At 43.0% G+C, this 11,691-nt stretch overlaps 1 protein-coding gene across 1 annotated transcript in view; it reads left to right on the top strand.

Annotated features, from left to right (window-relative positions):
* The first annotated feature begins 562 nt into the window (after nucleotides 1-562).
* nectin3a (nectin cell adhesion molecule 3a) overlaps nucleotides 563-11,691 on the top strand; it is a 71,450-nt gene continuing 60,321 nt past the window's right edge. Inside the window, exon 1 of the mRNA XM_024442844.2 lies at nucleotides 563-715. Within this exon, the coding sequence (XP_024298612.1) occupies nucleotides 622-715 (94 nt within the window). The 5' untranslated portion in view covers nucleotides 563-621. The remainder of the gene's footprint in view (nucleotides 716-11,691) is intronic.

Below are 11,691 nucleotides of genomic sequence, written 5' to 3'. Positions count from 1 at the left end.
ATTTGGTTGGAGGGAACGTTAAGTCCAAACCTACTGTTTATTCTTCAAAGGGGCTGTAAACCATCCCAACACCGGTGTTTAGACTTAATTAACACTTTTTAAAGGATATTGACTCAGGTCTTGACATCTATTCATGTCTGTCAGACAAGGAATCATTCTCAAAGTGATCACGGACATAGGATCGACTCCATTACACAACTGATAGAAATTAAATGCCCTAGGAATGTATCAACACAGAAATATGCCTAATTGTGAAATAATATGAGGGATATTCCTGAATGGAAAACTGATATAACATAATTTGCAGTGCACCATTTCAATTTAATGTACTCATTGGTCGATAATAGGGGGTTTAAGTCTAATAAGGCCATATAAAGTCTTAACACATGAACTACTTAGCTATACACTGTACAATTAATGCATGTATTTACAAGTTGCATAAAAAAAGGAATTCGTTTACCGATTAAGGTGTGTGAGAGCCCCTGTCAGTCCCAAAAGTGGTACAGCTCATCTGCCGGGGCATTCGCTATAGAGAGGAGTTGCTAGAGAAGCAAGCAAGCAATCTGCGGTAGAACAGACGTAGAAGCGGAGCGAGGCCGAGAGAAAGTACACGGGGAGATCATGGCGAAAAGATTGCTACTCGATTATCACAAGAGTCTGCCGCTCAATGGACTGCAAACTTCTACAGTTTTGCTTCTCATTTATGTGTTTACCTGTAAGTTATCAGTTTCATTTAATTGATCTATTTACGAATGTATTTTAGAATTCTGGATATTGAAGTTGTACTGTAGCTACTGTACGTGGTAAAGTAGCTGGCTATGCTAACGGGAATGCTAATTCTATGGTCCATAGAATGGGAGCGACCTGAGTGCGGTGCTGTGCTGTGCTGTGCATACTCGCGAGTTAGCGGTTTTGTTGGGACGAATAGGTTTTTGGCCTGAATTGTCTCTGGTAAGTTAGCTAATATTCCCTCAGTTAGAGTAACTAACTAAGGCTAGTTAACGTTCTAGTACTCTCTCCATTAGGTACATTATTTCTAGCAAATGCAATGAAGTTCACTTTTCCCCCGGCATCTTTCGAGTCGAGATGTACCATTGAAACTACATAAATGTTGCTTGAGATCTATTATGTGGCTTTGACCGTAACTAACGTTTCTTAGCTTGCTACAACAAAGGGAAACTATCTGATATAGTGTGCTAAAAACTTACTAGGTGTCAGACCATTTATTTTGTTGTGGGCTTTAATGGGTTTTGATGTTTCTATTCTTTCATGAGTGGAATGACAGACCAAGCAGTGATTTGAATAGCAACAAAGTTTTAAGAAAAATGTCAGAGAGAGAGAGGGATATTTCCCACTGAAGATTTAGCCACGGTATCATGTTTCATTGATATCGAGGTTGACAGTGATTTAGCAAATTATTGGAATCATGAAATCCTAAATGACTTTTATCAATTCAACCTCACATTCATCTCCTAATAATACAGACTTTCATTTCCTAAGTCCCATGCCACCTGTCAGTGCATATGCAGCTGCTTGAGGAAAATGAGGTAGTTCCACTACAAAGGTTGCAAAGTTTGAAAAATGTGTAAATAAATGGAATAGAACAGAATGTGTAAGGCAGAAGAGAGGCAAGCAGAGGAGAGGCAAGCAGGGGAGAGAAGGGGAGAGAAGAGGAGCCCCTTAAGGCGGGGTGTGTGTAGTGGCAGGAGAAAGGAAGACATTTCAGTGACAGAGAGGAACGAGGAAAAGCACTGCAGCCGCAGAGTCTGGAAGTATTGACCTGTAGTTGGGCTCCATTCCAGAGCACCTTCCAGTCTCGCTGTCACAAACAGAGCAGCTGGGGAGGGAGGCATACTATACCCCACTCTATGGATATGTCCCAGATTGCACACTATTCAATTTATAGTGCACTTCTTTGACCAGGGCCCATAGAGCTCTGATCAAAGATAATGCACAATATAGGGAATAGGGTGTAATTTGGGACAGAACCTATACTATACCCCATACTCATAGCAGGACACAACACATACTGTACTATTTTATTATAGTAAAAGATGAACCAGGGCAGATCATTAACCAGAGCAAATAACAGTAAATCACTGATCTGTATTATTGTTGTTGTAGTCTGAAGAAATCTGATATGACCCCATTATAGCCGAGATTGGAAATAACTCCCCTTCCCCACACACACACACACACACACACACACACACCTGCATGTATGCCATCTTTCTCACTCTTTACGACCACATTATTTATGGGGTTCATAAATCTTGCCGGTCAGACAGTAGATGCTTAGGAGCTATATTTTTGTTGTAAAACATGATATAGTGTGTAGACTAGTGTTGGACAGTGTGCTAGGGATTCTTCTATGGACTGTGGGGGATTTTAAGAAGGGCAGATTTGATTGAGATGGAGGGTAGGGCGAAATTCCCTGAATGTGTCATTTTCAGTGCACCCAGTGTAGAAAGACTGATGTCGACTGAGGAGGGGAGGGGACAGTCACAGGCGTGGTTCCACCAAACTGTGAGGTCTGTAATTGAAGACCATAGTTTGGTGATTTATTTTTTTCAGGGCTGTGTGGTTCCTTCACAATATAAATAAATAATGTAGTAATGGAGCCACCTAAATTACAGGCTCAAGATGAAAATAGATTTGAAAAAAAGAACAGGTCTAATGTACCATACTACAGCATCAGTTTGGCTTTTAGCTTGTTGTGACTTTGAAGTTGGAGGACATCACACTATCGAGCTCGCCAGTTTGTAGTTCTAAAAACCAGAAATTAGTTAGCATTTTCTAGCTCTGGTTCGTTGGCCATTAATGGGGAAAGAATGAGGTTCTGGGATATATTAAAATAAGGTCTGAGGTTAACACAGGCTTAGGAGATCTTATATGTTTTTGTTCTATGTGATAATATCAGTCAGGTAACATGACCTTTATGAATTATGAAGCCTTTATGTGCTTCATGTGGTTGTTTTGATTACGTAAATGCTTCAAAATTCACAGTGATGTTAGCTGATGAAGATTATTTCATAGAACAACAAGTACTGTATAAGATATCCTAAGCCTGTGTTACCGAATACCTTATTTTAATTTTTTAACCAAAAACCCCACAACAACCCCATTAATTTCCCCATAGGCTTTGGCCAACGAGCCATGGCAGAGTTAGCCTCCGTTAGTGCCTACAAAAAGGCACCATTACTGATGTTCTGTATTAGTCTCTATGGTACTAATAAATGACCATTATTTTTCTTCCTCTTATTGGACAAAGTCTTCAGAGCCACCCAAACTATTTTGAAACAATTTCAATAAGTCTGCACACGACACATCAACTCTGGCCATGCTATATTTTGGAAAAGCAAGACATTATAATTGCTATTGGTAAGCTTAGCTATACAAGGCTTCAAAAGAAGGTGTGTTTGGGGTGCACATCTATGATGAGCAGCTGTTGTATCCCATCTGATCCTCTCTTAATCTCACTTGTGAGGCAGTAGCAAATTCGGTCTGAAATCACCCAGTCACATTAAAAGGCTCTTTTGAAGTAAGGCCCATCAGCAGATGACTGTTGTGCTTTATTGTGGGAAGTGGCGGCTTTCGGCTTGCTGTTTGGAGAGCAGGCTGGCTGTGTGGAGCAGGCTGGCTGTGTGGAGTAGGCTGGCTGTGTGTGGAGTAGGCTGGCTGTGTGGGGAGCAGCAGGCTGGCTGTGGGGGAACAGGCTGGCTGTGGGGGGAGCAGGCTGGCTGTGGGGGAACAGGCTGGCTGTGGGGGGGGAGCAGGCTGGCTGTGTGGGGAGCAGGCTGACTGTGTGGGGAGCAGGCTGGCTGTGTTGGGAGCAGGCTGGCTGTGGCCACTGAGGCTACTGAGCTCCCACCCTCCACCCCTGACAGACTGTCAGAAAAGAGGTAGCCATACTTCCCAAATGGCACCCTATTCCCTATAGTGCACTACCTTAGACCAGCCCTATGAGCACCATTTGGGACACAGTCGTAGCCATGCAGGCTGTACAGCAGCACCCTGGCAAGTACTAGAGTAGTAGTCCATTAGCGAATGTAACAGAGTGACTACCAGCCCTGTCATCATGGGACGTCCGCTCGTGAACATGGCTCTACCGGTAAGCAATGCTGCTGCCTGTTAGGCTGTGACACAGCACTTCTTCCAGAGCTCTATTTTCCTTTTAGAAAGGAATCGGTATCCGTTTCAGTGACATGATGTTTGATTAATTTATTTCATAACATGCTGCTGTTTAATATAGTTTTAGGAAGTAGGCTATACTGTTATACTGTTTCGAAACACTGTTGTTCTGGAATGATCGAAATCAATCTGAATGCTTCAATCACTATAAAGTTGTAAAGATTCCATTAAACTAGTTGACCTACATCTTCATTTTGTGGTGTGCACTAGGCTATTTACATGTAACTACACAGTAACGAGGCTAAGTTTTTAACTTACAATTCAACCATTAGGCTATTTCATGTAGGTCTTATTTACCTGTAGTTTCATGCAAAGTAACTAGGCAACATGATGGCACACGGGCAACCTACGTGTTGACATTTCTTCTTTGAGTCTTCCATAGCTATAAGTGGGTGGCATAAATGGCTTCCAGATATTCGTCACAGTTAATGACCATACTGTGAATGAATAGAGGCAACCTTTAAAAACTATTTTGCCTACCGCTGTCAGGAATTTAGTTTTTCCACCTGGAGAGCAGATCACAGCACGCACCTGATGCAAATGGGGCATTGTGGTATAACAGTGAGGTATTAAAGAGTGGAGCAGGGTAGGCAGGATGTGCACAGTCAGCAGAGTCGTCCCTCTAGGAAAGGAGCTCATGTGTTATGGGAAACTAGTGCGGCTCCTTTTTCACCACTCACTCTACCTTTCACTCACTCAACTACCAGTTGTAATGAACCCACACACATGCAGTTAACTCTGTCACGTATACCTTGGTACCTCCTGCAGACATGATCTGTTGATGTATGTGATTTAAGGAGAAGCTTTTTAAGCTTTTTTTGATTTCCACATGCTAATAACCCTCACACTTATGACAAAGGCTAGCCTAAATGCCAAAAGTAAAAATAATTTTATTCTGGAATAAAAAGCTACACTTTTCAAACATCATAAGCACATCAGCTGGGAGACCGTCAAAGTAAGCTAGCTTCTTCCTGATTTTCGCAAGTAATCAGCTCCTAGAGTGACAGTTAAGCGAATAAATGACAATTTGAATCATACGCTTATTTCCCCTATAGTCCTAGCTAAAACAAATCAAATCACATTTTATTTGTCACATGCGCCAAATACAACATGTAGACGTTACTGTGAATTGCTTAACTACAAGCCCTTTACCAACAATGCAGAATTGAAAAAACAAAGTGAGAAAATATTTTCTAAAATATTCATGAAATAAACTAAAATAAGAAAAATCTAAATAAGTAACACAATAAAATAACAATAACGAGGCTATATACAGGAGGCACTGGTACTGAGTCAATCTGCAGGCATAAAGGTTAGTCGAGGTAAATTGAGGTAATATGTAGATGTAGGTAGGGGTAAAGTGTCTATGTATAGATAATAAACAGTGAATAACAGCATCGTAAAAAAGGGGGTCAATGCAAATAGTCTGGGTAGCCATTAGATGAACTGTTTAGCAGTCTAATGGCTTGAGGTTAGAAGCTGTTAAGGAGCCTTTTGGATCTAGACTTGGTGCTCTGGTACCACTTGCCGTGCGGTAGCAAAGAGAACAGTTTATGACTAGGATGGCTGGAGTCTTTGACAATTTTTAGGGCCTTCCTCTGACATCGCCTGGTATAGAGGTCCTGGATGGCAGGAAGCTTGGCCCCAGTGATGTACTGGGCCATACGCACGACCCTTTGTAGAACCTTACGGTCGGATGCAGAGTAGTTGCCATACCAAGCGGTGATGCAACCAGTCAGGATGCTTTCAGTGGTGCAGCTGTATAACTTTATGAGGATCTGAAGGCCCATAACAAATCATTTCAGTCTCCTGAGGGGGAATAGGTATTGTCGTGCCCTCTTCACGACTGTCTTGGTGTGTTTGGACCATGATATTTGTTAGTGATGTGGACTGCCAAGGAACTTAAAGCTCTCGACCCACTCCACTACAGCCCTGTCGATGTGAATGGGGGTGTGTTCGGACCCCTCTTTCCTGTAGTCCACAATCAGCTCTTTTGAGGGAGAGGTTGTTGTCCTGGCAGTGTCTCTTGCCTCCTCGTGTAGGCTGTCTCATCATTGTCGGTGATCAGGCCTACCACCGTTGTGTCGTTGGCAAACCTAATGATGTTATAGGAGTCGTGCATGGCCACACAGTCGTGGGTGAACAGGGAGTACAGAAGGGGACTAAGCACGTACCCCTGAGGGCCCCCGTGTTGAGAATCAACGTGTGACAGATGTGTTTTTGCCTACCCTTACCACCTGTGGGCGGCCCGCCAGGAAGTCCAGGATCCAGCTGCAGAGGGAGGTGTTTAGTCTCAGGGTCCTTAGCTTAGCAATGCTCTTTGTGGGCACTATGGTTTTGATGTCTGAGCTGCAGTCAATAAACAGCATTCTCACGTAGGTGTTCCTTTTGTCCAGATGGGAAATGGCAGTATGGAGTGCAATGGAGATTGCGTCATCTGTGGTTCTGTTGGGGTGGTATGCAAATTGTAGTGGGTCTAGGGTTTCTGTAAAAGTAATGGGTCAGACTAAGCTCACAAGTAGTCCTAGGATAAAGCACTTAGTAACAGTGCCTCCATGATCAGCCTTAGTCCATGACCAGCCTTTTAAAGCACTTCATGGCTACAGACTTGGGTGCTAGAGGGCGATAATCATTTAGGCAGGTTACCTTGGCGTTCTTGGGCACAGAGACTATGGTGGTCTGCTTGAAACATGTAGTATTGTAAGTATTACAGACTCGGTCAGGGAGAGGTTGAAAATGTCTGAAGCCACTTGCCAGTTGGACTTGCCAGTTGGAGTACGCACCCTGGTAATCCGTCTGGCCCTGCGGCCTTGTGAATGTTGACCTGTTTATAGGTCTTACTCACATCGGCTACGGAGAGCGTGATCACATAGTCGTCAGAGCCAGTGCAGTAGGATTCAATCGTAGCCCCGTATTGACACTTTGCCTGTTTAAGGGTTCGTCGGAGGGCATAGCGGGATTTCTTATAAGCATCCAGATTCGTGTCCTGCTCCTTGAAAGCGGCAGCTCTAGTCTTTAGCTCAGTGCAGATGTTGCATGTAATCATTGGCTTCTGGTTGGGATATGTACATATGGTCACTATGGAGACAAAGTCATCGATACACTTATTGATGAAGCCGGTGACTATGTGGTATACTCCTCAATGCCATTGGATGAATCCCAAAACATATTCCAGTCTGTGCTAGCAAAACAGATCTGTAGCTTAGCATCCGCATCATCAGACCACTTCCATATTGAGCGAGTCACTGGTACTTCCTGTTTTTGCTTGTAAGCAGGAATCAGGAGGATAGAATTATGGTCAGATTTGCCAAATGGTGGGTGAAGGAAAGCTTTGTGTGGAGTGAAGGTGGTCAAAAATGTTTTTGCTTTGGTTGCAAGAGTGACATGCTGATAGAAATGGGGTACAACGGATTTAAGTTTTCCTGCATTAAAATCTCTGGCCACTAGGAGTGCCGCTTCTGGGTGAGTATTCTCTTGTTTGCTTTTGGCCTTATACAGCTCTTTGAGTGCCTGTATCGGTTTGTGGTGGTAAATAGACAGCTACTAAAAATATAGATGAAAACCCTCTTGGTAATGGTGTGGTCTACAGCTTATCACGAGGTACTCTGGTGAGCAAAACCTTAAGACTTCCTTAACCTGTAGTGACGCCCAACCCGTGAACGGGACCGTTATCATCATCTGACACTAATTAGCATAACGCAACGGACATAAATCTTCCTAGAAAATCTTCCTATTCATGAAAATCACAAGTGAAATATATTGGAACACAGCTTAGCCTTTTATTAATCACCCTGTCATCTCAGATTTTCAAAATATGCTTTACAGCCAACGCTAGACAAGCATTTGTGTAAGTTTATCATAGCCTAGCATAGCATTATGCCTTGCTAGCAGCAGGAAAACTTGTCACGGAAATCAGAAAAGCAATCAAATTAAATAGTTTACCTTTGATGAACTTCAGATGTTTTCACTCACGAGACTCCCAGGTAGACAGCCAAAGTTCATTTTTTCCCCAAAATATTATTTTTGTAGGCGAAATAGCTCCATTTGTTCTTCACGTTTGGCTGAGAAATTACCCGGAAATTGCGGACACCACAACGCCGAAAAATATTCCAAATTAGCTCCATAATAAATCGACAGAAACATGGCAAACGTTGTTTAGAATCCATCCTCAAGGTGTTTTTCTAATATCTATTCGATAATATATCAGTCGGGTCAATTCGTTTTTCACTCTGACCGATTGGAGTAATGGCTACCTCTGTATTTTACGCGAGAATCTCTCTCGGAGCCACCATGTGACCACTTACGCAATGTGGCTGCCTACGGCTATTCTTCAACAGAAATGCGTAAAACTACGTCACAATGCTGTAGACACCTTGGGGAATACGTAGAAAGCGTAAGCTCATTGATGGTACATTCACAGCTGAATACGGAGTCATTGGAACGCAGCGCTTTCAAAACCTGGGACACTTCCAGATTGGATTTTTCTCAGGCTTTCGCCTGCAACATCAGTTCTGTTATACTCAGACAATATCTTTACAGTTTTGGAAACAGTAGAGTGTTTTCTATCCAAATCTGTCAATTATATGCATATTCTAGCATCTTTTCCTGTCAAAATATCCCGTTTAAAACAGGAACGTTTTTTTTTCCAAAAAGGAAAATACTGCCCCTAACACCAAGAGGTTAATATTATAGATTGCGCACCAGCTGTTGTTGACAAATAGACACAGACCACCACCCCTCGTCTTACCGGAGGTTGCTGTTCTGTCTTGCCGATGCACGAAACCCCCAGCCACCTGCATATTATCCATGTCCTCGTTCAGCCATGACTTGGTGATACATAAGATATTACAGTTTTGAATGTCCCGTTGGTAGGATAGTCTCGAATGGAGCTCATCCAGTTTATTCTCCAGTGATTGCTCGTTCGCCAGTAGGATGGATGGTATAGGCGGATTATCCACTCACCAATGAATTCTCATCAAGCACCCAAATCTGTGCACCCTGTGTCGGTGTCTCTTCTTCATGCGTATGACGGGGATTTGAGCCTGGTGCGGGAGGAGCTGTAAATATTTCACCTCCGATTCATTAAAGAAAAAACATTTGTCCAGTCCAAGGTTAGTAATCGCTGTTCTGATGCCCAGAAGCTCTATTCGGCCATAGGAGATGGAGGCAGAAACATTATGTACAAAAAAAGTTTCAAACAACGCGAAAAAAACACACAGAGTAGCAGGAGTCCGTACAATGGCAGCCATCCCTTTTGGCGCCATCTTATAGCTCACAGGTAGGTACTGGAGCCTTGGGGGGCTATGTGAATCAAACAGGGAGCTACTGTGTCCTCGTCCCTGTCACCAAGGACATTACACAAAGAGCTTGTTTGTTTGCAGCGTTCCTCTCTCTCTTTGTAGTTACACTGGAATGTTTTAACAAGGGACTGCCACGTGGATGGAGCTATCTGGGGAGCAGAGCTGTCGGAGTAGCAGGGTACAGAGTACAATTTCATTCTCCCCCAAATGGCACCCAATTCCTATCTTATTGGCACCAGAGGAGAGCATCGGCCATATCCCCGGTGAGTGCGCACTGCGCATATTCACTCTTTATCATTGTTGGGTCAGTGCCACTTAAAAGTTTGTTTTTGGACAATCATTTCCTCCTCCAGTTTAGATCGATGTCATATTCTATTTGTCTCCCCTTAACGTAGGCCTATTATATGGACAATGTCGTTTTTATTGATCAGGGTCGGCAGTGTAGGCTTCGCTGTAATTTAGCCTAAATTATGACTATCCAATCTACTCATCACATTACGAATAGTAAGTCTGCAAATGCGATGATGCATGGAATGCTTATTATAAAGGTGCATTTTTATGGTTAAAATTTACTTCCCCAAACTTAAAACTGAAGCGCTGCTTATGCATAGGCTAGTGATTTTGCTGTTCTTTACTCGTCTTGTTAGCTGAGGAAAAGTAAATGTGAACAGTTATTCTAACATTTTCAAAATGTGCGGTAAGGACACACGTCATTGCATCCTCGACTTGCGTGTTCTGTTAAGATGAATTACCATAATCTAAATGTGATTACTGTCATTCTGAGCACCATGGGTGGATGCCCTAATCAGGTTACACACCCAATGCATTGTTACAGGTTTTGGTTTTTCCATATATGTTTTGAGGTTGGACCTTAGCACGTATAGCTTGTTAGCACGTAGGGCGCACATATTTTTGTCAACTCGTTAATCAGTATGTACCACCTGTGCTGGTTGCCATCTCGTTAGTGGGAAGGTGTTTCACCTGTGCTAGCCCAGGAGCTATTTAAGAGTAGCGCTCCCTATTTGATTTCTAGAAAAACATTCCTTTTTCTAATTTCCCTAATTTCATTTTGCGCCATCTTTTTGGTTTGTTTGGTGTGGGTTTTTCTTTTTTGACTCTTGGGCAAATTTAGTGGACACTCATTGTGGGCATCTTTTAGGTTCCAGTTGTTGCTGCTGGTCAACTTTCAGTGGATGTCAAGTGTCTTTCAGAACCCCTCCTAAAATCCATCTGTTTCGTTTTGGTTGTTGTCCAGTGACTTTTTGTTAGTTCTCTCGTTTTTGATCGACATTTTTGTTTTTCTTGCTGGGGAATGTAACAGCATATGGGTCCGGTAAATAAAAAATGCTGCCGGTCAAATGTCCGGCGCCACATTTTCATAACGGAAACCCTGGTGCAGACTGAGTTGCATGGTCATGTTCACTGTTGCTGCACTATCATGGTGAAAAGTATATTGGACTGAGGCTGATCATGGAGGCACTGTTACTAAGTGCTTTATCCTAGGACTACTTGTGAGGTTAGTCTGACCCATTACTTTTACAATCCATCCTTGAGGCTAGGCCTACATGGTGAATGAGGCCTGTCAGAATGTCTTACTTAGGAAATACCTATTCACATGCTATTTACTATTGCCCTTCTCTGACATTCTGAGCTTGGATCACAATTACAAGGAAATCTGGCCTTGTGTGAACCTTTGGATTCTAGTGTACATTTGGTTGTAATTAGTGCAAAATTAGCCAGATGGTCAAGCTATGCTGTGCATGTGATGGACATTCGCTCTTCAAGTCCTGTCACCACTGCTGAATTTGACAAAAAGCATTTTCGCCACCCATCACTACCACTGAGGAATTTCTCAGCTGAATACCTTTCAAGTAGCCTGACTTATAGGACTACTTTCTGCCTGGTCGTTGACCACCAGTGATGAAAAGCGAGGTAGATCATAAGAATGGCACAAGGCTTAAATCCTCCCTCCCGTGCCCCAGATCACAAGCCAGAAGCCTACGTGTCTCAAATGATGTCAGACACCCAAACCCAGGCACTGTGAGGCAGCCAAAAGACCTTGTCCACTAACATGGAGTAATTGATTTGGCTTTCGGAGCGACCCAGCCGCTTGTTTAAGATATACAGCAGCTATGTCTTTAATGGGATTTCAGACCACCATGTCCCAACTGTGGCTCTGCCAACTTTTACTTTCCTAGTT

The sequence above is a fragment of the Oncorhynchus tshawytscha genome, linkage group LG13 (genome assembly GCF_018296145.1).
Source record: "Oncorhynchus tshawytscha isolate Ot180627B linkage group LG13, Otsh_v2.0, whole genome shotgun sequence".
Classification (NCBI taxonomy): domain Eukaryota; kingdom Metazoa; phylum Chordata; class Actinopteri; order Salmoniformes; family Salmonidae; genus Oncorhynchus; species Oncorhynchus tshawytscha.
Note: the sequence above shows the minus strand (reverse complement) of the source record. Positions and strands in the feature narration are given on the sequence as shown.